This window comes from Anolis sagrei, chromosome 5, assembly GCF_037176765.1.
Source record: "Anolis sagrei isolate rAnoSag1 chromosome 5, rAnoSag1.mat, whole genome shotgun sequence".
Taxonomy (NCBI): Eukaryota; Metazoa; Chordata; class Lepidosauria; order Squamata; family Dactyloidae; genus Anolis; species Anolis sagrei.
Window position 1 is genome coordinate 6,905,115 of NC_090025.1, and position 24,666 is coordinate 6,929,780.

A 24,666-nucleotide genomic window follows, 5' to 3' on the forward strand; every position below is an offset into this window, starting at 1 on the left:
CCCTTCTTCCACTCCTGAGACACACCAAGAATGTCTTCCTAATATCTAACCTGAAGAGACAAGCTTTCTCTCCGAACATGAACGCCAATTATCTCTGTCCTTTTGACTGAATGGGAACTCCATATGGACTTTTTTTGCGACAAAATAGACAGCAATTGCTAACTTTTGGTTCTGATGATTAGAAAGGGCTGATAAGGAAGTAGGAATTGTGAACTTCATGAAAGAGAGAGAGGTATGAACAATTATGTAATTATGGCTCTGTATATAGAACTGCTGAGAGGAAGATTGCAAGCGATCTCTTTCTCTTTCTTTACTTCTTTTGTCTTTGTATCTTTTATTGCATTGTTATAATCGGTAATAAATAAAATTTCATCAAGAATAGATGCCGTCTGAATGCAGACGGGTCCCATCTCCAATCCTGTATAATTGCGAGGTGTCAAGCCTAGCTTTGATTTTGCTTCGAAGTGGATCCGTGAAGCCCAGACAATGAATATTTTCTCTACTGGCACCGAAACACTGGGATTCCCAACCGAGATGCCTGCTGATCTGGGTCATTTTCCCGCTTTCAAAAATAAGTGAAGAAATTTATATTCCAACAGCCTCTTGATTGATTTTCATTCTCCTTTTGATTGATGGCTCTTCACTGCTTGCTCGGATGGGGAGTTTGTTACTGGTCTATTGTTGCATTATCACACTATTGTAATATTTGGTGGCTGCTGTTGCTGCACTCGTTGTTTTTATGCCCAATTCTGAAGCTTTTAATCATTTTATAGCATGATGCTTCCTATATAATTGAAGAAAGAAGGTGCCTGCCATGTGAAATACTTCTCGGGAGACCCACAGGAGGTGTCTTGGAAGCTTTCAGAAAGCAGAAGCTCAAGCCAATTGGTAACTCCAACCAGAGCAGACCAGCTGAACTGGTAGGAGTAGTAAAAGTGTTGACTCAACAAGTCCCATGGAGTCAATGGGGTTACTTTAACTGGGACATCCGTAGGGATACCAAGGTACTTGTTTATACAGCTATTGTTCTCCCAACCCTGCTATACGCTTGCGAAATGTGGACTGTCTACAGACGTCACATGCAACTCCTGGAACGATTCCATCAGCGCTGCCTCCGGAAAATCCTGCAAATCTCTTGGGAAGACAAGTGGACAAATGTTAGCGTGCTGGAAGAAGCAAAGACCACCAGCATTGAAGCGATGGTCCTCCGCCATCAACTCTGCTGGACCAGCCACGTTGTCCGGATGCCCGACCACCGTCTCCCAAAGCAGTTGCTCTACTCCGAACTCAAGAACGGAAAACAGAATGATGGAGGACAGGAAAAGAGATTCAAAGATGGGCTCAAAGCCAACCTTAAAAACTCTGGCATAGACAATTGAGAAGCCCTGGCCCTTGACCGCTCCAGCTGGAGGTCAGCTGTGACCAGCAGTGCTGCAGAATTTGAAGAGGCATGAATGGAGGGTGAAAGGGAGAAGCATGCCAAGAGGAAGGCGCGTCAAGCCAACCCCAACCGAGACCGCCTCCCACCTGGAAAACCAATGCCCTCACTGCAGAAGAAGATGCAGAGCAAGAATAGGGATCCACAGCCACATACGGACCCACAAGAATGCTGGAAGACAATCCTCCTCGGAAAACAAGGGATCGCCTAAGTAAGTTTAACTGGGATTCAGTAAGAGGCTTTAATCTACACAGGTATCAATCTCATTTGACTCAAACTCTAGAAACTAGGGCATGAGTCCATAAGAAGGAAAAGAACTACTGTATTTTCTGGCATATAAGATGACCCCCAACTTTTCCAGTTATAATATAGAGTTTGGGATATACTCGCCGTATAAGACTAACCCTCTTCCAACGCACACCAAATAAAAATTTGAAAAGAATCAAATTTGATTTCAATATGGTACTTTTCCTATTACTGTCCCTCCTCCTCTGCCTCTCAGATCTCACACATGCGCACCTTCACCGCTTCACTGCAGTCTTCAGGAGCGAGATCTGAGAGGCAGAGGAGGAGGGACAGTAATAGGATACAAGGGCGGGCCAGACAGGTAAAAGAGATGTGTTTTTCTGGGCCCAGAGCCACTCTATCTTTCTTTCCATACCCCGGGCGCCCCGGATGCCTGCAGCTTGCTCCGCCTTCCAGGTGAATCGCCCCTTCACCTCACCATCGGGACCGCATTAAGTCCACGAATCCTGATGAATGGATTTTCTTCTACCGTACTTGTACAGCGTTGCCCTTAATGCTTTCATACAGTCGCTGCATACGGCAGGGATGCGGCCACTGCCATTTTTGAGCTCCCCCCACCATATGTGGCAACCACAGATTCTCCAATCCGGATTAGAAGTTTCAGCACCCGCTCTATAAGATGACTCCCGGCGTATAAGATTGCTCCCAGTGTATAAATTGACCCCGACTTTTGAGAAGATTTTCTTGGGTTAAAAGGCCGGAATCACTGAGTTGATGCAGGTTTCTCGGGCTATATGGCCATGTTCTAGAAGCATTCTCTCCTGACATTTCGCCTGCATCTATGGCAAGCATCCTCAGAGGTTGTGAGGTCACCTCTGAGGATGCTTGCCATAGATGTAGGTGAAACGTCAGGAGAGAATGCTTCTAGAACATGGCCATATAGCCCGGAAAACCTACAACAACCCATGTATAAAGCTCTTTGTGAGTGGTAGCTGTGGCTGATCTTAGTAAATGTTAAACAGGGTTAGTGCAAGAAGGCTGCCTTGAGCTAAACCATTTTTTGCATCCTCCATCTACTTTTCCTGCCCTGAAACTCCACACAGAAGCTGCGGTTTTCCAGGAGGGGCTGGATAGTTTTTGTAAAATCGTAGTCCTGAGTGATATGGTAGACCTTATGCAGCAATTTCCTATGTTGCACCATTGGTGACCCCTTATTGGAGACCCCCTTTCCCCATTACAATAATTCTTCCAGGAGTGAATTTCCCTTCTGAGAGGTAGGTTTATCTCACTTCCTGTTGTCTCAGCCCCAGACTTAACTATGAGTGATTTGTAAGTCGGATGTTTGTAACTCAGGGACTGCCTGTCCATATATCTCAGTCTTGATCAACTCAAGGTGATCCTGACACAAAAGCCTGGCTTCCCCCATGTTCTGGCCCAGTTGCTTTTGGACTTACGGAAAGGAAATCAAAGATACTCAACGCCACAGAAGCAAGATGATGATGAAAGCATGCACAAGCAGACCACTCTGCAATCACGGCAACATCAGGACAAGAATCCATTCAGTCCCGCAAGTAAATATTTCAACCAGCTGCCAGCTGTTTCTTGAAGCAAACATCATTAGGCACATCCTGCTCATACGAGGTGCTCCAAGGAATCTCCAATCTGAATTGCTGACCAGGTAACATTCTTGCTTACGGCCCATCTGGTGTTCTCAAGGTGAGTCTCTCAACAATCAGATGTTCTTGGGAACCCATAAGTAGGGCATGATGCTCACAATTACCCCCCACATTGAGCAACTGATGCTCAAGAGGCACAGTGCTTCAGGAAGCAGACATTCCATTTAGCGATTCTTTAGTCACTTCCATTTACAACTCCAAAGTTTGGGAAACTTACTTTTTTGAAATATAATTTAAGCATCCATGCTGGCTGTGAGAATCAAAGCGTTCTAATCCCCCAAAAGTAGCTTTCCCAAGCTGTGTGCAAGCATGCCTCAGTTAACAAAGCCCTTTTTTAACAAAATCTTTTTTATGCCTGTCCAAGTCCACCTTTTTCCCTTCATCCACTGTCTAGTTGTAAGTTTTTCTTAGCAACATTGGCATTGGGAGAATGTTATAGGAGGGCTACAGGAAATGCAGTGCATCGTTGGGGTGGTAGCAATGTGTCTGCAGTAAACAAGCCAGATTACTAATGGGGGCGACATACAAGGAACATACCACCGCCTGTTATGCCAGCTCCACTGGCTGCCGGTCCATCTCCGAGCCCAATTCAAAGTGCTGGTTTTGACCTATATAGCGCTATACGGTTCTAGCCCAGCTTACCTGTCTGAACGCATCCACCCCTACGTCCCACCTTGTAATCTAAAATCATCTGGGGAGGCCCTGCTCTCGCTCCCATCAACAGCACAAATGCATCTGGCAGAGACGAGAGACAGGGCCTTCTCAGCGGTGGCTCCCTGACTATGGAGCACACTTCCAAGGAGGTAAGATCGGGTCCCGCCCTCCTGGCTTTCCGAAATAAATTAAAGGCATGGTTTTGGGACCAGGCTTTCGGACAATCGATGTAGCAGCACTTTAGAGGGACATGACTGGAACGACGATACGGCTGACATGACTGTTTTACTGTTTTAGTGATTGCTTATGTATTCTTTTAACTATGATTTGTGTCCAACTGTGATTTTATTATTGTAATTGTCATGTAGCGGCCTCGTAACGGGGCACATTGTACGCCATCCCGAGTCCCCCTTCGGGGGTTGAGAAATGACGGGATACAAATATGGGAAATAAATAAATAATACACTAAAGCTTGACCTGGCAGAGAATGGGATTCTGCTCAATTTGATCCCTACAAAAGGCAAGATAAACAGCAGCTGCCTCCAGAATCCCTTCATGGATAGCAAAACAGAGAGAAAATGGAAAAGCAGATAAGGCTGCTTCAACAACAATTCCCAGCATGTTAAAGAAGCGTCACCTATGTCTCTAGGTCAGTGGTTCTCAACCTGTGGGTCTCCATGTGTTTTGGCCTACAACTCCCAGAAATCCCAGCCAGTTTACCAGCTGTTAGGATTTCTGGGAGTTGAAGGCCAAAACATCTGGAGACCCGCAGGTTGAAAACCACTGCTCTAGATAGTATCTACCAAAATGGGAAATATATGAAAAGTGGAGGGTGCTGAAAGAAAACATCAGCTTTCATGCAATTCAGGTGGTCTTTAGAAGGTTCAAAATGTTTTTAATTGACTTTTGCAAAGCTTGCCTGGCTGCTCCCTTAAGCAGTATTAGTTTTACAAGAAAGTTTTCCCCAAGTATGTGGAGCCACTCTTTCTTCTTTGTGTTGTAGCAACCTAACATCTCTACTTGATTAACATATATATAGATATAGATATAGATCTATATAAATAAAATGTAATGTTCGTTTGTGAGATAAACATAACTCAAAAACCACTGGACGAATTGCCATTAAATTTGGACAGCATACACCTAACAACCCAATGTATGTCCTTCATGCAAAAAAATTGAGTTTGTCGTTGTAGTTGCTGGGATCTTGTAGTTCAGCTACAATCAAAGAGCATTTTGAACTCCACCAAAGATGGAATTGAACCAAACGTCCCACACAGGACTCCCATGACCAACAGAAAACACTAGAAGGGTTTGGTGGGCATCGACCTTGAGTTTGGGAGTTGTAGTTCACATACATCCAGAGAGCACTATGGACTCAAACAATGATGAATCTGGGCCAAACTTGGTACAAATATTCCATATGCCCAAATATGAACACAGATGGAGTTTGGGGAAAATAGACCTTGATATTTTGGGGTTGTAGTTACTGGGATTTATAGTTCACCTACAATCAAAGAGCATGCTGAACCCCACGAACGATAGAATTGGGGCAAACTTTCCACACAGAACCCCAATGACCAACAGAAAATACTTAAGGCCATCCAGTCCAACTCCCTTCACCAGGGCAAGAAAACGTAAACAAAGCCCTCCTGACAAAGAGCCAGCCAGCCAGAGATATAGATAGATATGATTCACGCAAACACAAACAGATATAGTATCATAGATTTGAAGGGGACCCCTAAAGAAGGACAACTATATGTTGCATGTTCCAGAGTGGGCAAACCAGGCAATCTCCACGTCAATACTGACAAAGAAACAACAACAAATACCGTAAACCCACAAGCATAAAGAAATTACATATATTGGAAACCAACACTTTCTTATTACTGTATTTTCCAGATCATCAGACTGGGCCACAGCAATCCGTGGCAGGGGACAGCTAGTGTGTGAGTGTGTGTGTATATCTACATCAAACCTTTCTTCCATAAACCTCAAGGTTAAATTCAAGGGGCTGCTAAATTATCTCCTATCCCAAAACTGATCAAAGTGAGATCTACTTAGTTCTGTTGGTTCTATGGAATCTTTTGCCGTCTAATCGGGCCTAAGATTTGACTAATCCATAGCTTGTAGCTGCCAAGAAACACTGAAGAAGGAGAACTGTATTTCTTCATTGTACATTACATCAGAAGTCCTTTTTAACATGAGAAATTGTGTTAAATTCCTTTTTTTCCAACTTTATGCAAAAAGCAAACCAATTTAAAAAGTCCTCATAATCAAAAAATTCACAGCATAAAACCAACAATACTAATTATTTATCAGATAAAGGAAACTAATCACAGAAGTGTATATAATTGTGCTTCAATTGATCCATTTTATAATTTGTTGTGAATAGGCCAATTATTTGTTTCAATACTTCCTTCAATATAAAAAATACTTGCATTTTCCAATATCATAAAAGGAATCAAGAGATGAAAGTTTTGTCCTTCTCTTTCTTTCTTTCTTTCTTTCTTTCTTATTAAAACAAGGCACACTGACATGCTTGTGTTGCAAAGCAAAACTTCTGAGAAACTGAACTTGAATTCCACTTCCTTTGCGCCATTCAACCATAAAGGTTTCAGGAAGAGCCTAATTCACAAGGACCACAATCCCATCTGAAGAATAAAGCCAATCTTTCAGGACATGTGTGCCGTCAAAGCTCATGGCATACACTCTAGATTCAAAAACACCTCCTGTGTCTCTTGTTATGTTGAGTACAAGCTCCTGGTTTTTGACATGTTATAGTCATTTGAAGATTAAGGAACACCTGCTCCTCCAGATCTTCTCTTTTTTTAATAAGTAATTTTTATTGAAGAATACTGTAAAAAATTTCACATAAGTAAAAGGAAAATGAAAGAAAAAAAGTTTTTAAAAAGTACAAAATGGTGGGAAATGGGGGACAGGAAAATTAGGAAAGGGGAAGGTGTGGGTAGTAGGATAAGGGGCATGGGTAGGGACCAGGAGGAAAAAAGGGAAGGGTAGGATTAGGATGAGGAAGGTAGGGGTAGGGGTAGAAAGTTGTCTTCCTGTCCAGCAAGCACGACGAGTGATTTCAATCTTCTTTGTTATCTATTAATACAATTAGTGATATCATAGAATCATAGAATCAAAGAGTTGGAAGAGACTTCATGGGCCATCCAGTCCAACCCCCTGCCAAGAAGCAGGAATATTGCATTCAAATCACCCCTGACAAATGGCCATCCAGCCTCTGCTTAAAAGCTTCCAAAGAAGGAGCCTCCACCACACTCCGGGGCAGAGAGTTCCACTGCTGAACGGCTCTCACAGTCAGGAAGTTCTTCCTAATGTTCAGATGGAATCTCCTCTCTTGTAGTTTGAAGCCATTGTTCCGCGTCCTAGTCTCCAAGGAAGCAGAAAACAAGCTTGCTCCCTCCTCCCTGTGGCTTCCTCTCACATATTTGTACATGGCTATCATATCCCCTCTCAGCCTTCTCTTTTTCAGGCTAAACATGCCCAGTTCCCTAAGCCGCTCCTCATAGGGCTTGTTCTCCAGACCCTTGATCATTTTAGTCGCCCTCCTCTGGACACATTCCAGCTTGTCAATCTCTCTCTTGAATTGTGGTGCCCAGAATTGGACACAATATCCTTTATTGAGGGCAGTTTATGTCCTCCAGATCTTCTCAACTCCAAGACACACAACTCCTTGCCACTGTCCATATTGTAGGGGACTAAAGGTAGGCTCTTTTCTTTGGAGGCTTGATGGGCATCTATCGGGGTGCTTTGAATGTGATTTTCTTGCTTCCTGGCAGAATGGGGTTGGATTAGATGGCCCACAAGGTGTCTTTCAACTCTAGGATTCTATGAATATCCTTTTCTTTCCAGATAATGTTATTCCCTGTGTGGGAAGTGCTGTTTTCTATACAAATATAACATGTGTCTCCAACTATAGCATTTGACAAGCAGGTATTTGCATTCCTATGCAGAAATAATACTTCCTATGCTAAAATATTATTTTTTGCACAAAACATGCTTTTTTCTACGCAGAAAACACCCAGTTTTCTGTCATATGTTCCATAGTTGATGGTGGTTGGTGGTGGTAGACCTGGCAGTTGGTGATAGAAGGGTTAATGTAAGTTTTGGTTCTAAAGGGCCGAGTAGTTTACAGGTAAAAGCAATTAAGGGTGGAGGTGTGCAGGAGATGGGTTGCATCTGGGTGTTACTGGATTTAAGGAGCTAACCTTGAGTCTGATCTTTGGGAGAAAAGTATCTGTTGTATTTTGGTGGTGGATGCTGCTAGTTTTCCCCCCAGGTCTGTTGGATTTTTCGGTATCCTGACCTGTCTCCTGTAATCTAGGAATCCTGGAACCTTGAACCTTTGGACTGGCTTTTGACTACGGTATAGACTCTTGATCCCTTTGTATATTGAACTCTTGGCATTTGGCCATTGGACTGGACCCCTTTGACTATTAAGTTATTTTTGCTATCAGTTTTTGTTTATTCTGTAGCTGCGTGCTATCTTTGTGTTTTACATTTTGGACTATAAAAACAGCCAGCAAGTAAGTGCTGTTTCAATTAAACTATTTGATAAAACTGGGAGTTTGATTAATCTCTTCCTAAATAAGGCAGAGCCCTGGCAACGTGACATTTTCTCCACAAAACTACTATGTGCAAATTTTGGCATAGAAATACTCCAAAACTATGGATACCTTTTGGAACTACATAATTTTCAAATACTTTCTTGCTGTAAGAAGAAAGTGACTGAAATTACTCACTGCTACCTTTGAGAAGGACATCAGTGAAGGATTAGATCTCCACGTCAAAGAGGTTTAACATTTCGGAGAGGTAAATAGTGACACTCCAAGGTTGATGGCGAGAAGCAGTGGGACTCACCTTGTAATATGTACTTTGTAAAGAGGCCGGGAAACTACAAACACTACCATTTAACACCACACAGTAGTGATGTCCTTTTAACACTGACAATCACTGGATCCCACCAGGGATGAGGCCTTTTCATTCCATCAAGAGTTGACACTGCTTTCAAATCAGCTCTATTTGCAGCTGGCTGCTTGTGCCTTAAAATTGCAAACTTGCAAGGCAGTGAGGGGGGGGGGGGGGACACAACACACAATTTAACACTAGTATATAAAACTGAGGACAGATACAAAGCAGACTTGAAGTGTTCCCCATTAGTAACTTGTCAGACACAGCAATTCAGTTTGGGATGTGCGAGATGAGCCAAGATGGAGAGGGGAGGAGGAAATAACTGTGAACTAAAAGCCATCCGTAAAATTCCACTGCTGGTATTTACAACAGAACTATTTTCTTTGCTCAGTTCAGACAGAACTAAAAGTGTTGAGCTTATCCCTCTAATAACCTCATCCTATCACCACTTTCATCACCATCCGTGCTGACAATAAGGCTCTGAAGGAAATAAACATCACATATTTGACGATAATACTTTCTGGGAGATCAACGTTTACGTCGGTTTGAGAACTGACAAGAGATGCATTTGCCTGTTTCTGCTGCTCTAAAAGCCATGCACTACATTGCAAACAAAAGAAATGAAAAGCAAACCTGTAAACATGGCACGGCCAAGTATAGGATCGATTAAATTTCCAATTCGGACATGAATTTAACAGCAATGATTTGCAGAAGAGGCAGGCTGAAATCCACACAAGAGCTTACCTATCTTCCCGGGAGGAAGCCGACCAACTTCGGCAGACCTCATAACTTAGCTGTCACCAGCCAGAATTACTTTGAAACAAAACCAACCCCGTAATTTCAGTTTTAAAGAAATAATAATCCACATTTTTTTCCCAACTGTGTGTTTCCAAAAGCTTTTTAGAGCAATCGTTCAAATGAAGGAAAGCGGAAACACATCCTACACAAATATACTTTTGAATCCAACTGATGTGGTTTTGAAGAGAGGTGGAGCAACATTTTGAAAGGGTGGAGGAGAGAAGAACTCGGCACTGGCAAAAGCACAACTATCACTCACACAAAAGAACATTTATACAGTGGGAGCTTTCTAAGGAGGCTATGAAAGAAAAGCAGGAGAGCCAGGAGAAGAAGGCGGACTTGACTGGAGAACTGCGAGAGGAACAACAATGAGGGCTTCATGGATTATTATACACCAGTCCACCGTTCACAAGATATTTGAAGTTTAATGTATTGTCGAAGGCTTTCATGGCTGGAATCCATGGGTTGTTGTAGGTTTTTCCGGGCTATATGGCCATGTTCTGGAGGCAATTTTTCTCCTGACATTTTGCCTGCATCTATGGCAAGCATCCTCAGAGGTAATGAGGTCTGTTGGAACTAGGAAAAATAGCTAGCTGTGAATGTTTCAGCTGATCACCTTGATTTGCATTCAATGGCTTGGAAGCGCCTGGGGGGAATCTTTTGTTGAGAGTGATTTCATGTGCTTGTTTGTTTCCCCTCTGTTGTTTTGCTGATGTAATTTTAGAGTTTTTTAATACTGGTAGCCAGATTTTGATCATTTTCATGGTTTCTTCCTTTCTGTTGAAATTGTCCACATGCTTGTGGATTTCAATGGCTTCTCTGTGTAGTCTGACATGGTGGTTGTGAGAGTGGTCCAGCACTTCTGTGTTCTCAAATAATATACTGTGTCCAGGTTGGTTCATCAGGTGGTCTGGTATGGCTGATTTCTCTGGTTGGAGTAGTTTGCAGTGCCTTTCATGTTCCTTGATGCGTGTCTGGGCGCTGCGTTTGGTGGTCCCTGAACAAAATCTGGTGGTCCCTGAACAAAATGAACAAAATCTGGCTACCAGTATTAAAAAACCTCAAAAATTACAGCAGCAAAACAACAGAGGGGAAACAAACAAGCACATGAAATCACTCTCAACAAAAGATTCCCCCCAGGCGCTTCCAAGTCATTGAATGCAAATCAAGGTGATCAGCTGAAACATTCACAGCTAGCCCCAGCAAACAAAAGTCCTTTGTCTCACCCTGGTCATTCCACAGATATATAAACCCATTTTTCCTAGTTCCAACAGACCTCACTACCTCTGAGGATGCTTGCCATAGATGCAGGCGAAACGTCAGGAGAAAAATTGCCTCCAGAACATGGCCATATAGCCCAGAAAAACCTACAACAACCCATTTGAAGTTTAGATTGGGTCCAGAAGGAAACTAAGTTGACGGCAGCCAAGCAATGGGAGGAAAATACAGCAGCACATTAATTATGCTGCCCAGAACAATTATGAGATTGAGGCTGAAATCAAAGAAAAGGAAGATAACTGGCTAACATTCCTCACCATTCATGTGTTCGTTACACTTCAGGGTATTTATTTATCGTGTCTGGGGCAGACCAAACGGTTGCATTGCATTTTTTAACAAACAGACACACAAACAAAACACAAAGTTTGCAAGCTTGGTAGTTGATTAAATGTCCTTTGGCCAGTATCTGTCCACTTGGAGTGCCTCTGGTGTTGCCGCAAGAAGGTCCTCCATGGTGCATGTGGCAGGGCTCAGATTGCATTGCAGCAGGTGGTCAGTGGTTTGCTCTTCTCCACACTCGCATGTCGTGGATTCTACTTTGTAGCCCCATTTCCTAAGGTTGGCTCTGCATCTCATGGTGCCCAAGCACAGTCTGTTCAGCGCCTTCCAAGTCGCCCAGTTTTCTTTGTGCCCAGGGGGGAGTCTCTCATTTGGTATCAGCCATTGGTTGAGGTTCTGGGTTTGAGCCTGCCACTTTTGGACTCTCGCTTGCTGAGGTGTTCCAGCGAGTGTCTCTGTAGATCTTAGAAAACTATTTCTTGATTTAAGTTGTTGCTGTGCTGGCTGATACCCAAACAGAGGATGAGCTGGAGATGCCACTGCCTTGGTCCTTTCACTATTGGTTGCTACTTCCCGGCTGATGTCAGGTGGTGCAATACTGGCTAGACAGTGTAATTTCTCCAGTGGTGTAGGGCGCAGACATGTCTCATTTAGAGCCACATCCACTGTTTTACTGTGGTGGGATGTGTTCCACACTGGGCATGCATACTCAGCAGCAGAGTAGCATAGCAAAAGGGCAGATGTCTTCACTGTGTCTGGTTGTGATCCCCAGGTTGTGCCAGTCAGCATGATATTGTTTTTAGCGCCCACTTTTTGCTTGATGTTCAGGAAGTGCTTCTTGTAGGTGAGAGCACGGTCCAGAGTGACTTCCAGGTATTTGGGTGTGCTGCAATGCTCCAGTGGGATTCCTTCCCAGGTAATCCTCAGAGCTTGGGATGTTTCTCTGTTCTTAAGGTGAAAAGCACTTCAGGGTGATATGTCTGTGCAGTTATATTGGAAAACTTTCAAAACTGACCAGGCTGTGGCGCAGATAGTTGGTAGCCAGCTGCATTAAATCACTACTGACCGAGACATCAATAGTTCAAAGCCAGTCTGGGTTGGTGTGAGCTCCCAACCATTAATAGTCTAGCTTGCTGTTAATCTATGCAGCCCGAAAAACAGTTGCATCTGTCAAGTCGGAAATTTAGGTACCGCTTTATGTGGGGAGGCTAGTTTAACTAATTTACAAAAGACAGTTGCATCTGCCAAGTCAGAAATTTAGATACCACTTTATGCAGGGAGGCTAATTTAACTAATTTACAACACCATAAAAACTTCCAGCAGCATGCGCAAGAATAAGGAAGTACTCCCTCAAGGACACGATGGCACAAGTGGATAGTGAAGTGGCAGCTCCCCCTGTGGGCGGAATAGAGCATATCCTCATGAAGCCGGAAAGCTGGAATGTTAAATTGCCTCTGTGTCTGTCGCTATATGTTGTATGTCTAGTGGCATTGAATGTTTGCCATGTATATGTGCATTCTAATCAGCCTTGAGTCCCCTGGCAAAATGTGGTGTAATGCAGCCAAAGTTCATCCCTTTACTCCCTTCTCTTATAGGTGTATCCAAATCTATATGAATTGGGAGATTCTCATCATTGCCATTTCTCAGTGTGAGAGTCATAATCTCGGTCAAGGGATCTGGTATGACAGAAGAAGCCAAGAGATTCTTGGGCATTGAGATAGGAAGCTGAATAAACCTCCCTCTAAAGATTTTTCTTGGCTGCTGTCATCTGAAGAATGATCAGCTACGAACACTTTCAAAAGTGTTTCTCAACCTGGGGGTTGGGACCACTGGGGGGGGGGGGGGTGGTTGCAAGGGGGTATTGGGGGGGCGCCAAAGACCATAAAAAAACATATATTTCTGATGGTATTAGGAATCTCTTTGCAGAGAAGGCGGAAGATCACTCAGATAGTTCTTCTCATCCTTTTTGGAAACAGAAGGCAAATCCTCCCACAAAAGCCCTCCTCCGCTGTGATTGGCAAGCTGAGAGGCCAAGGGGAGGGCTGTTTCTGAAACTCTAAACAGGGGAGAGCAAGTGTGCTCAGCACATGGCAACATAGAGCACATGCGTGGGCGAGGGAGAGCGTGCAAGGCTGGAGAGAGGCTCACGCCAGTGAGTCCCTTCAAGGCATGGAGGTTCTGTGTGGGAAGTTTGGCCCAATTCTATCGTTGGTGGAGTTTGGAATGATTGTAGGTTAACTATAAATCCCAGCAACTACAACTCCTCAATGTCAAGGTCTATTTTCCCCAAACTCCACCAGTGTTCACATTTGGGCATATTAAGTATTCATGTCAAGTTTGCTCCCAATCTAGCATTGTTTGAGCCCACCATGCTCACTGGAATGCTACAGTAAGTCATAACAGGATCAAGTATGTGTCTGTGTGTGTTAAAGAAAAACTTATACTGTTGATTATTATGTGCAGCTGCTAATGTAGGTCAACTAGTAAGTTTGGACCACACCCGGTGGGGTATAACTGTATGAGGAACCTTTGCTCAGGCATTTTGCTCAATCATTTGTACTGCTCTTTCATTCGGATGATGATGAAGAAGCCTTATTCTGTATTGCTTATAAGCACTATGTAAGTTTGTTGCACTGTTTGCTTTTGTTTACAACACTGCAAGTTTATGTTTTAACTCTGCTGACAAAAGAGATTATTTTTATTGTCCTCTTGCCGGTGTGGAATGTTACTGTGTCTTCTGCACTGGATCTGACTGCAACCCACTATGCGCAACATGGATGTCATGCATATCAGATATTTACATAACGATTCATTTTGTTGTTGTTCATTCGTTCAGCCGTTTCTGACTCTTCGTGACTTCATGGACCAGTCCACGCCAGAGCTCCCTGTCGGTCGTCACCACCCCCAGCTCCTTCAAGGTCAATCCAGTCATTTCAAGGATGCCATCCATCCATCTTGCCCTTTGACGGTCCCTCTTCCTTTTTACTTCCATTTTCCCCAGTATCATTGTCTTCTCTAAGCTTTCCTGTCTTCTCATGATGTGGTGAAAGGACTTCATCTTGGCCTCTACTATCCTTCCCTCCAATGAGCCGTCGAGCTTTATTTCCTGGAGGATGGACTGGTTGGATCTTCTCGCAGTCCAAGGCACTCTCAGCACTTTCCTCCAACACCACAGCTCAAAAGCATCTCTCTTCCTTCGCTCAGCCTTCCCTAAGGTCCAGCTCTCACATCCGTAGGTGACTAAGGGGAATACTATTGCTTTAACGATTCATAATAGTTGCAAAATTACAGTTGTGAAGTAGCAATGAAAAAAATATTATGGTTGGGGGTCACCACAACATGAGAAACTGTGTTAAGGGGTTGTGGCATTGGGAAGTTGAGAAGCACTGCTTTAAACGTATGCGACTTTTCCAAAACATTATTTGCTGTGTTGCAGCCAGAACTTAACTCAATGTTACAGAAAACAAAGGCTGAGAGAGCTCCAGTCTTCAGACTTATCTTGACATCTTGTTCGTGGTTCCTTGATATGCAGGCGGGTAATTCTGGAGGTAGCAATGGCTTCTCAATGCCTTCCTGATTCCATAGAAAGAATTATATCTTCCATTGTGATTGTTTTCCAGGTCTGAGCAATGGCGGCAACCTACTCTAGTTGGTGGACTCAGTGATGTGGAGGTCTCTGGAGCTCTTCAGGTTCACAGAATGGAAGAAGAGGCCATTATGATGTGTCGCAGAGGCCATTTCTTGGGTGTCTTTGAGGAAATTGATCTGGACCATTTCCAAATAGGGTCAGCAGCCTGAAGAGCTGCCATCTAAACGTAACCTCTTAAGCAGGGGAAACATTTCTTCCTTGCCTGGCTGCTAAATGGCTAGTAAAAAAGCAGAGATTTCAACTTCATCTCTCTCTCCGAGGCAGAGGAAATCTGTCGGAGAGCAAGAGCTCAGTGCTGCAAGCAATGCATTTGTGGAGCAGAGCTTTTATGGCCATATGTTACAAACAAAAACGAGGGAAAGAGAGAACTCTGAAGAACACTCCGAGCGAAAAAAAGGAAAGTCAGAATTCTTGAAAAGGGGGAAGCAGCGATTGAAAAGGAGATCACATCCCCCAAAGGTTGCTATGCTGTGGTCAAACAGGCACTCAGGGGAGTCACGGCACTGTATGTCCACCCACACAAATTCTTACTTGAGATACACTGAGATCACAGACAAGCACATCATTTTGTAGTTTAGGTACAGATTATAATCTATGTTGCTGACATATGCGGAAGGGATGCTTAAACCTTAACCTCTCTCACAACAACTTCAATATACTGATGATGATGTAGTCTGTGCGCATTCAGAAGACCTACAAGCCACTTTAAACACCTTTGCAGAACCATACAAGAAGCTCGACCTCTCACTCAACATCGAGGGAACCAAACACTCTCTTCCAACAATCACAGCCAATCCCTCTGCAGTGTCGGAAGTACACCTTAATGGTATTACGTTAGAAAATGTTGACCATTTCCTCTACCTTGTCATCCCACCTCTCCACAAAAGGCAACATTGACACTGAAATACAACACCAGCCAGTCCCTCCCCAATGCCAAAGATACAGCTTAATGGTGTAACATTAGAAAATGTTGACCATTTCCACTACCTTGGCAGCCACCTCCCCACCAAAGTCAACATAGACACCGAAATACAACACCGCCTGAGCTCTGCGAGTGCAGCATTTTTCTGAATGAAGCAGAGAGTGTTTGAGGACCGGGACATCCGTAGGGATACCAAGGTGCTTGTTTATAAAGCTATTGTCCTCCCAGCCCTGCTATACGCCTGCAAAACGTGGACTGTCTACAGACGTCACATGCAACTCCTGGAACGATTCCATCAGTGCTGCCTCCGAAAAATTCTGCAATTCTCTTGGGAAGACAAGCAGACAAATGTCAGCGTGCTGGAAGAAGGAAAGACCACCAGCATTGAAGCCATGCTCCTATGCCATCGACTCCATTAGACTGGCCACACTGTCCGAATGCCTGATCACCGTCTCCCAAAGTAGTTACTCTACTCAAAAACAGGAAACGTAATGTTGGTGGACAAACAAAGAGATGTGAAGACGGGCTCAAAGCCAACCTTAAAATTCTGGCATAGACACAGAGAACTGGGAAGCTCTGGCCCTTGAGTATTCTAACTGGAGGTCAACTGTGACCAGCAGTGCTGCAGAATTTGAAGAGGCACGAATGGAGGGCAAAAGGGAGAAACGTGCCAAGAGGAAGATGCATCAAGCCAACCCTAACTGGGACTGTCTTCCACCTGGAAACCGATGTCCTCACTGTGGGAGAACATGTGGATCAAGAATAGGGCTCCACAGCCACATACAGACACACCACCAAGATACTACACTTGGAGGACCATCAACCTCAGGCAACCTTCACTTTTCTCTTATTATTAATAAATGAAAAATGGAAAGAAAACATCAAAAATCAAAAACAAGCAACACCAGAAACCAGAGGAGAACATTCTGACTCTAACTTTTCAATCCGTTTGATTCTGTGTACACAGACTTCAGTAAAGGAGTCACAACTACCGTGAATGCTCACGGTGTGTATTTTACATATATTAAAGCTTTAATCAACCTGCCACATACTGTGCATTTTAAATTTCCGTGATGAACAGGCTCTCTTTTTGCATTTTCCCCCTTCTTCCTTGCTTCAGATATGAACATGTACACCGTTTCCCAACTGAGATAACAACATGTCATATGCATCTAATGAGATAAGCTTCGACAATATTTTTTTTTTATTATTTCAAGTGCCACATCACTATTGCTTTGTAAACACATGCCTGCAGTAGTCATTGGGCAAAATAATTTCTTGATGCGTAATTTTTGTGGCATATATAATGTTAAACAAGAACTCCAGCTCACCAAATACTTTGCCTAAGCTATTATACAAACTAGCTCTCCCAAAATCTAACAGAGGGAGGATTGTCTGAGGAGGAGGGGGAAATTAAGTCTAGGTAAAGAGTTTCTTCACCCCTTATTTGCTTTCCTTCACAAATGATCTTTCCCCTAAGGCAACTATTTGACCGCCATTCATATCAGCCCAACCAGAAAGGAAAACACAATATTAGAGCAGGGTTGCTGTGAGTTTTCCGGGCTGTATGGCCATGTTCCAGAAGCATTCTCTCCTGACATTCTTCCCACATCTATGGCAGGCATCCTCAGAGGTTTAGATGTCTGTTGGAAACTATGCAAGTGGGGTTTATATATCTGTGGAACGTCCAGAGTGGGAGAAAAACTCTTGTCTGCCTAAGGCAAGTGTGAATGTTGTAACTGGACAGCTAGATTAGCACTGAATAGCCTTGCAGTTTCAAAGCCTGGCTGTTTCTTGCCTGGGGGAATCCTTTGTTATTTATTTATTTGCTATATTTGTATACCGTCCCTCTCAGCCCGTAGGCGACTCAAGGCGGTTCACAAGGCAACAACTCAATGCCAACAATATCATAAAAACATTAAAACATTAAAAAGCATTGACACATCAATTAAAAATCATGACAGTAATAAAAACAATCATTTTGTCTCCTAGATAAAAAACATAATCCAATCTCATAGTCCAACTGTTCCATTATCCTATGTCTAATTACACTGCCTTTTCAAAGGCCTGCTCAAATAGCCAGATTTTTACTTTTTTTCGGAAAATCAGAAGGGACAGGGCTGATCTAATGTCCCTAGGAAGGGCATTCCATAGCCGAGGGGCCACCACTGAGAAGGCCCTGTCTCTCGTCCCCGCCAAATGTATTTGTGACGCAGACGGAGTTGAGAGCAAGGCCTCCCCAGATGATCTTAACATCCTAGATGGTTCATAAGGGGAGATGTGTTCGGACAGGTAAGTTGGGCCAGAACCATTTAGAGCTTTATAGGCTAATGCCAGCACTTTGAATTGTTCCCGGTAGCAAACTGGCAGCCAGTGGAGTTGGCTCAGCAGAGGAGTTGTATGCTCCCTGAGTGCCGCTCCCATTAGTAATCTGGCTGCTGTCCATTGGACCAATTGAAGCTTTCGATCAGTCTTCAAAGGCAACTCCACATAGAGAGCGTTGCAGTAGTCTATACGGGATGTAACCAGAGCGTGAACTACCGTGGCCAAGTCAGACTTCCCAAGGTACGGGTTCAGCTGGCGCACAAGTTTTAACTGTGCAAATGCTCCCCTGGTCACCGCTGAGACCTGGGTTTCCAGGCTCAACGATGAGTCCTGGATCACAGCCAAGCTGCGAACCTGCGTCTTCAGGGGGAGTGTAACCTCATCCAACACAGGCCGTAAACCTATGCCCTGTTCAGCCTTGCAGCTGACCAGGAGTACCTCTGTCTTGTCTGGATTTAGTTTCAATCTGTTGTCCCTCATCCAGTCCGTCACAGCGGCCAAGCACCGGTTCAGGACTTGTACAGCCTCCTTAGTAGCAGGTGGGAAGGAGTGACAGAGTTGGGTGTCATCTGCGTACAGGTGACACCGTACCCCGAAACTCAGGATGATCTCCCCCAGCGGCTTCATGTAGATGTTAAACAACATGGGACACAGTATTGAGCCCTGAGGAACCCCACAAGACAATGGTTGTGGGGTTGAGCAGGTGTCCCCCAATAACACTTTCTGGGTGCGACCCTCTAGCCACTGTTGGGAGATGCTAGCTGGCCCTGATTGTTTCATGTCTGGAATTCCCCTGTATTCCTCTTTCTTTTAATACTGGTAGCCAGATTTTGTTCATCTTCATGGTTTCCACCTTTCTGTTGAACTTGTCCACATGCTTGTGTATTTCAATGGCTTCTCTGTGTAGCCTGACATGGTGGTTGTGAGAGTGGTCCAGCATTTCTGTGTTCTCAAATAATATGCTGTGCCAGGTGCTCTGCTATTGCTGGTAATTAATAGACATGTGCGATCCATTAAAAATGGTTCTAAACTGTGTTCCAAAGTAGGGTCCCTGGCGCTTCGTTTCTAAAGTTCTTTCGGAATTTTGGGGGTAAAAATTTTGGAACACTAATGAAACTTATAAATCTTCATAAGTACTTTGATAATAATAATAATAATAATAATAATAATAATAATAATGTATTGTCGAAGGCTTTAATGGCCGGAATCACTGGGTTGTTGTAGGTTTTTTCGGGCTATATGACCATGGTCTAGAGGCATTCTCTCCTGACGTTTCGCCTGCATCTATGGCAAGCATCCTCAGAGGTAGTGAAAATGGGTTTATATATCTGTGGAAAGACCAGGGTGGGACAAAGGACTCTTGTCTGCTGGAGCTAAGTGTGAGTGTTTCAACTGACCACCTTGATTAGGTCAAGAATAGGGCTCCACAGTCACCTACAGACCCACCGCCATGATACTACACTTGGAGTACCATCATCCTCAGACTATGAGGGATTGCCTAAGTAAGTAAGTAAAGTAAGTATCTGAGAGGATGATGGAACAGAGAAGTCCCCTTCCAGATGATCCATTTGTACAACTTGGGAGCCTGTGGATATCTCCAATACCTCTGCCTTGCCCCTCCACCCGCCAGCAATGATAAGCAGAAGATACACAATGGTTGCAGGTTGAACTTCAAGTAAGATGACCCAAAAGCTCACATACATTCCACTTAGTCTCAGTCATTCTCTAGTACATTAAGAGTCTCTTACCTGTATTTTGATTGGCCAGGTAAAGTTGCTGACATAGACAAAGAAAGTGATGTTGGGATTGTTGCGAAAGTCAAATTTCTCATTGGAGAAGCTGTCCTTGTACTCCTTGATCTGGCTCTTGGAAACCACGGGGATCTCCTCCCCTGACTGGGTGCCAGCTGTGAATGTTTTAAAGGGGAGCAGATTAAGTTACCACACTCAAGTTACCTTCACACATGTACAAGGGGCCTGGGACCAGTCGCTTCCTTTCAAACAAACCTGGTCTGGGAAATTGAAATGACAAAACCCGGGGAGAGAAAACCACGCACGCCACTCCGTGCAACTTGGTGGAAAGCCAAGATCTGAATGCAATAAAAACGAACCGTCTGTCTGGAGTGAAATGCTCCGTCATATTCCAAAGGGTACTCTTCTTCCTTTAATTATACGGCAAGACCCGTTGATAATAAAATTAAATGGTGTCATTTAAACTAGGAGATGCTGAGTTTAGTTTCATTGCTGCTATCACAGAACAGAGGCGATGCCGTGGCATAAAAAGTTAATGTCGCAGCAGCCAACACATGCGTTCATGATGTGGAAGATAGATAAATGTTTGCTTCTTCAGATCCTCTTTGTACCATCATATTCAAAGTGGGCTTCAATGTATACCAGGCGTGGGCAAACGTCAGCGCTCCAGATGTTTTGGACCTCAACTCCCACAATTCCTATCAGACTCAGGCCCCTTCCTTTTCCCTCTCAGCTACTTAGAATCATAGAATCATAGAATCAAAGAGTTGGAAGAGACCTCCTGGGCCATAATCCAGTCCAACCCCATTCTGCCAAGAAGCAGGAATATTGCATTCAAAGCACCCCTGACAGATGGCCATCCAGCCTCTGCTTAAAAGCTTCCAAAGAAGGAGCCTCCACCACACTCCGGGGCAGAGAGTTCCACTGCTGAACGGCTCTCACAGTCAGGAAGTTCTTCCTCATGTTCAGATGGAATCTCCTCTCTTGTAGTTTGAAGCCATTGTTCCGCATCCTAGTCTCCAGGGAAGCAGAAACAAGCTTGCTCTCTTCTCCCTGTGGCTTCCTCTCACATATTTATACATGGCTATCATATCTCCTCTCAGCCTTCTCTTCTTCAGGCTAAACATGTCCAGCTCCTTAAGCCGCTCCTCATAGGGCTTGTTCTCCAGACCTTTTATCATTTTAGTCGCTCTCCTCTGGACACATTCCAGCTTGTCAATATCTCTCTTGAATTGTGGTGCCCAGAACTGGACACAATATTCCAGATGTGGTCTAACCAAAACAGAATAGAGGGGTACTTCAGCGGCCTTGCATTCTGCATTCGCAACAGAGCCTAATGCTGGTTATGGGCCCAGCACTCAGCTTAAGCAGCTGATGGAGAAAAGGAAAGGGCCTGAGGCTGTTAGGAATAGGGAAAAGTGCAAGTATTGCACTGTTGTCACTATATAATGTTAAGAAATTGGAAAAAAAACAGAGAAATATGCAATAGATAACATGTTAACTGCAGCAAGATTACTGATAGCGAAGAATTGGAAAGGTAAAAGAAATATATCAATTGAAGAATGGTATAAAGAACTATGGAAAATAGCAATAAATGAGAAATTAGCATGTTGGTTAAGAGTCAGGAAAGGGGTGTGGAAGGAAAACGATTTTGATGAAGTTTGGGGAAAATTTATTGAGAATGGCTTAAAAGAAGTAGATGGGAAATTACCTCCACAAGAAGAAATGGTATTTTGGAAAGAGAATGTAAATTGAAGTGGTTCAGAAGGGGGGGGGGGGCACAGAGGTGGAAAAGAAAGTATACAAGATATGTATACACAAAAAAAAGCCAATGGGATTTTGGCCTGCATCAATAGGAGCATAGTGTCTAGATGTAGGGAAGTAATGCTACCCCTCTATTCTGCTTTGGTTAGACCACCCTGGAATATTACGTCCAATTCTGGACACCACAATTCAAGAGAGATATTGACAAGCTGGAATGTGTCCAGAGGAGGATGACTAAAATGATCAAGGGTCTGGAGAAGAAGCCCTATGAGGAGCGGCTTAAGGAGCTGGGCATGTTTAGCCTGAAGAAGAGAAGGCTGAGAGGAGATATGATAGCCATGTATAAATATGTGAGAGGAAGCCACAGGGAGGAGGGAGCAAGCTTGTTTTCTGCTTCCCTGGAGATGCAGAACAATGGCTTCAAACTACAAGAGAGGAGATTCCATCTGAACACGAGGAAGAACTTCCTGACTGTGAGAGCCGTTCAGCAGTGGAACTCTCTGCCCCGGAGTGTGGTGGAGGCTACTTCTTTGGAAGTTTTTAAACAGAGGCTGGATGGCCATCTGTCAGGGGTGCTTTGAATGCAATATTCCTGTTTCTTGGCAGGGGGTTGGACTGGATGGTCCATGAGGTCTCTTCCAACTCTTTGATTCTATGATTCTATGATAGTTGATGTAATGAATTGAGGACGGAATATAAGAGTATTGAAGGTATCGATGTATTGATGTATTCTAAGAAAACCAATTTTTTTTTTAAAAAAAGGAATTGTGGGAGTTGAAGTCTAAAACACATGGAGGGCCAACGTTTGCCCATGCCTGGTATATACTGTTGTACAGCACAGAAAACAAAAAAGGTGGGAGCCCCTCCTGCAGCACCAACTGGCAGAATGAAGAAGGGGAGCCAGGAAGAGAGTTCCACCATGTCTCCTGGGTCATCAGAGCCCCTCCACCCAGCAACAATATAGTAATATATAATATTAATATTGTGCTGGGCATGTAATATAATATAACATAATATATTGTATATACATATAATATTAATAAGAATATTATAATGTAATACAAAATAATACTGATAAAAGGTAAAGGTTGTCCCCTGACATTAAGTCCAGTCATGTCTGACTCTGGGGTGTGGTGCTCATCTCCATTTCTAAGCCAAAAAGCCGGCGTTGTCCATAGACACCTCCAAGGTCATGACTGCATGGAGCGCCGTTACCTTCCCGCCAGAGCAGTACCTATTGATCTACTCACATTTGCATGCAGAGCTGTAGCCAGAAAAAAAAAATCGGGGAGGGTTGAAAATTTCGGGGGGGGGGGGGAGGTTGAAAATTTCGGGGGGGGGAGGGTCACGCTGAAACAGAGAGCACAGCAGGGGGCAGAGCAGCCTTTATCAGAGATCCAGGATATCTGCATGCCCATGGCCCCTCCAAACACCTCACCTTGTCATGCCCAGCACTTTTAATTTTAATTATTACATTTAGCCCGGCCATTGTTTTTAATTGTGTCATTGGGTGTTGTTAATTGTTATTGCTTTGTTGTTGTTGGGGTTTTTTTGAGTTATTGTGTTGTTGTTGTTGCTGTTTTTAAGGAGGCCACCAAGTCTGGCCTCCTTAATGGCCCCCAACTTGGTTGCTTCGCTACATCGGCTATTGCTGCAAGTAGTGACAGTGTGAATAAATTGTCAATATTTGCTTGAGATGGTGCTTGCAGTTCCCTTTGCATGAAGATTTGGTTAACCAGTTAAAATTCATGAGTAAACCAGGGTTTTTTTTTAAGCTGAAAAATTTCGGGGGGGGGGGGGGCTACAGTCCTGTTTGCATGTTTTCAAACTGCTAGGTTGGCAGAAGCTAGGGCTGACAGCGGAAGCTCACGCTGCTCCCCGGAATTGAACCTGCGACCTTTCGGTCAACAAGCTCAGCAGCTCAGCGCTTTAACCCACTGCGCCACCGTGGGCTCCATAATATTAATATGATATAATTATATATTTTAATATTACATGATTTGAATGTGATTTGAATGCAATATTCCTGCTTCTTGGCAGGGGTTTGGACTGGATGGCCCATGAGGTCTCTTCCAACTCTTTGATTCTATGATTCTACATGTAATATTAATATTAATAATAATATAATTTTCTAAGCTCCACAGAGACACTCGGAACTCTTCAGCAAGCGAGAGTCCAAAAGTGGCAGGCTCAAACCCACAACCTCAATGAATGGCTGAAACCAAATGAGAGACTCCTCCCTGGGCACACAGAAAACTGGGCAACTTGGAAGGTACAGAACAGACTGTGCTCTGGCACCACGAGATGTAGAGCCAACCTTAAGAAATGGGGCCACAAAGTGGAATCCACAACATGCGAGTGTGGAGAGGAGCAAAGCATTGACCACCTGCTGCAATGCACCTTGAGCCCTGCCACATGCACAATGGAGGACCTTCTTGCAGCAACACCAGAGGCACTCCAAGTGCCCTAGCTTCTGCCAACCTAGCAGTTCGAAAACATGCAAATGTGAATAGATCAATAGGTACCGCTCTGGCGGGCAGGTAACGGTGCTCCCTGCAGCTACTGGTCAAAGGACATTTAATCAACTACCAAGCTTGCAAACTTTGTGTTTTGTCTGTTTGTTTGTTAAAAAATGCAATACAACTGTTTGGTTTGCTCCTGACACTATAAATAAATAAATAATAATATTGCAATATAGTGGTATTGTACAATATAGTAATACATAATACTAATATTGTGCTATGCTAATAATATAATGTATTGTATTTACATACAAGTAGTAAGCCGCTCTGAGTCCCCTTCAGGATATAAATGTTGTAAATAAATGAATAAAACTACTGAACTGCGAAGCCACCTTTGTTCCGTGTGTAGGAAGAGGCACTGGAACTGGCTGCCTTTCATCTTCGATACTCCCTTTGCCATTAGGCAATCAGAGAAAAGGAGGGATT

The 24,666-nt window shown here is 43.8% G+C and overlaps 1 protein-coding gene across 1 annotated transcript in view; it reads right to left on the reverse strand.

Annotated features, from left to right (window-relative positions):
- Nucleotides 1–24,666, reverse strand: part of ATRN (attractin) — a 332,072-nt gene that overhangs the window by 119,160 nt on the left and 188,246 nt on the right. Inside the window, exon 24 of the mRNA XM_060779447.2 lies at nucleotides 19,952–20,109. Within this exon, the coding sequence (XP_060635430.2) occupies nucleotides 19,952–20,109 (158 nt within the window). The remainder of the gene's footprint in view (nucleotides 1–19,951; nucleotides 20,110–24,666) is intronic.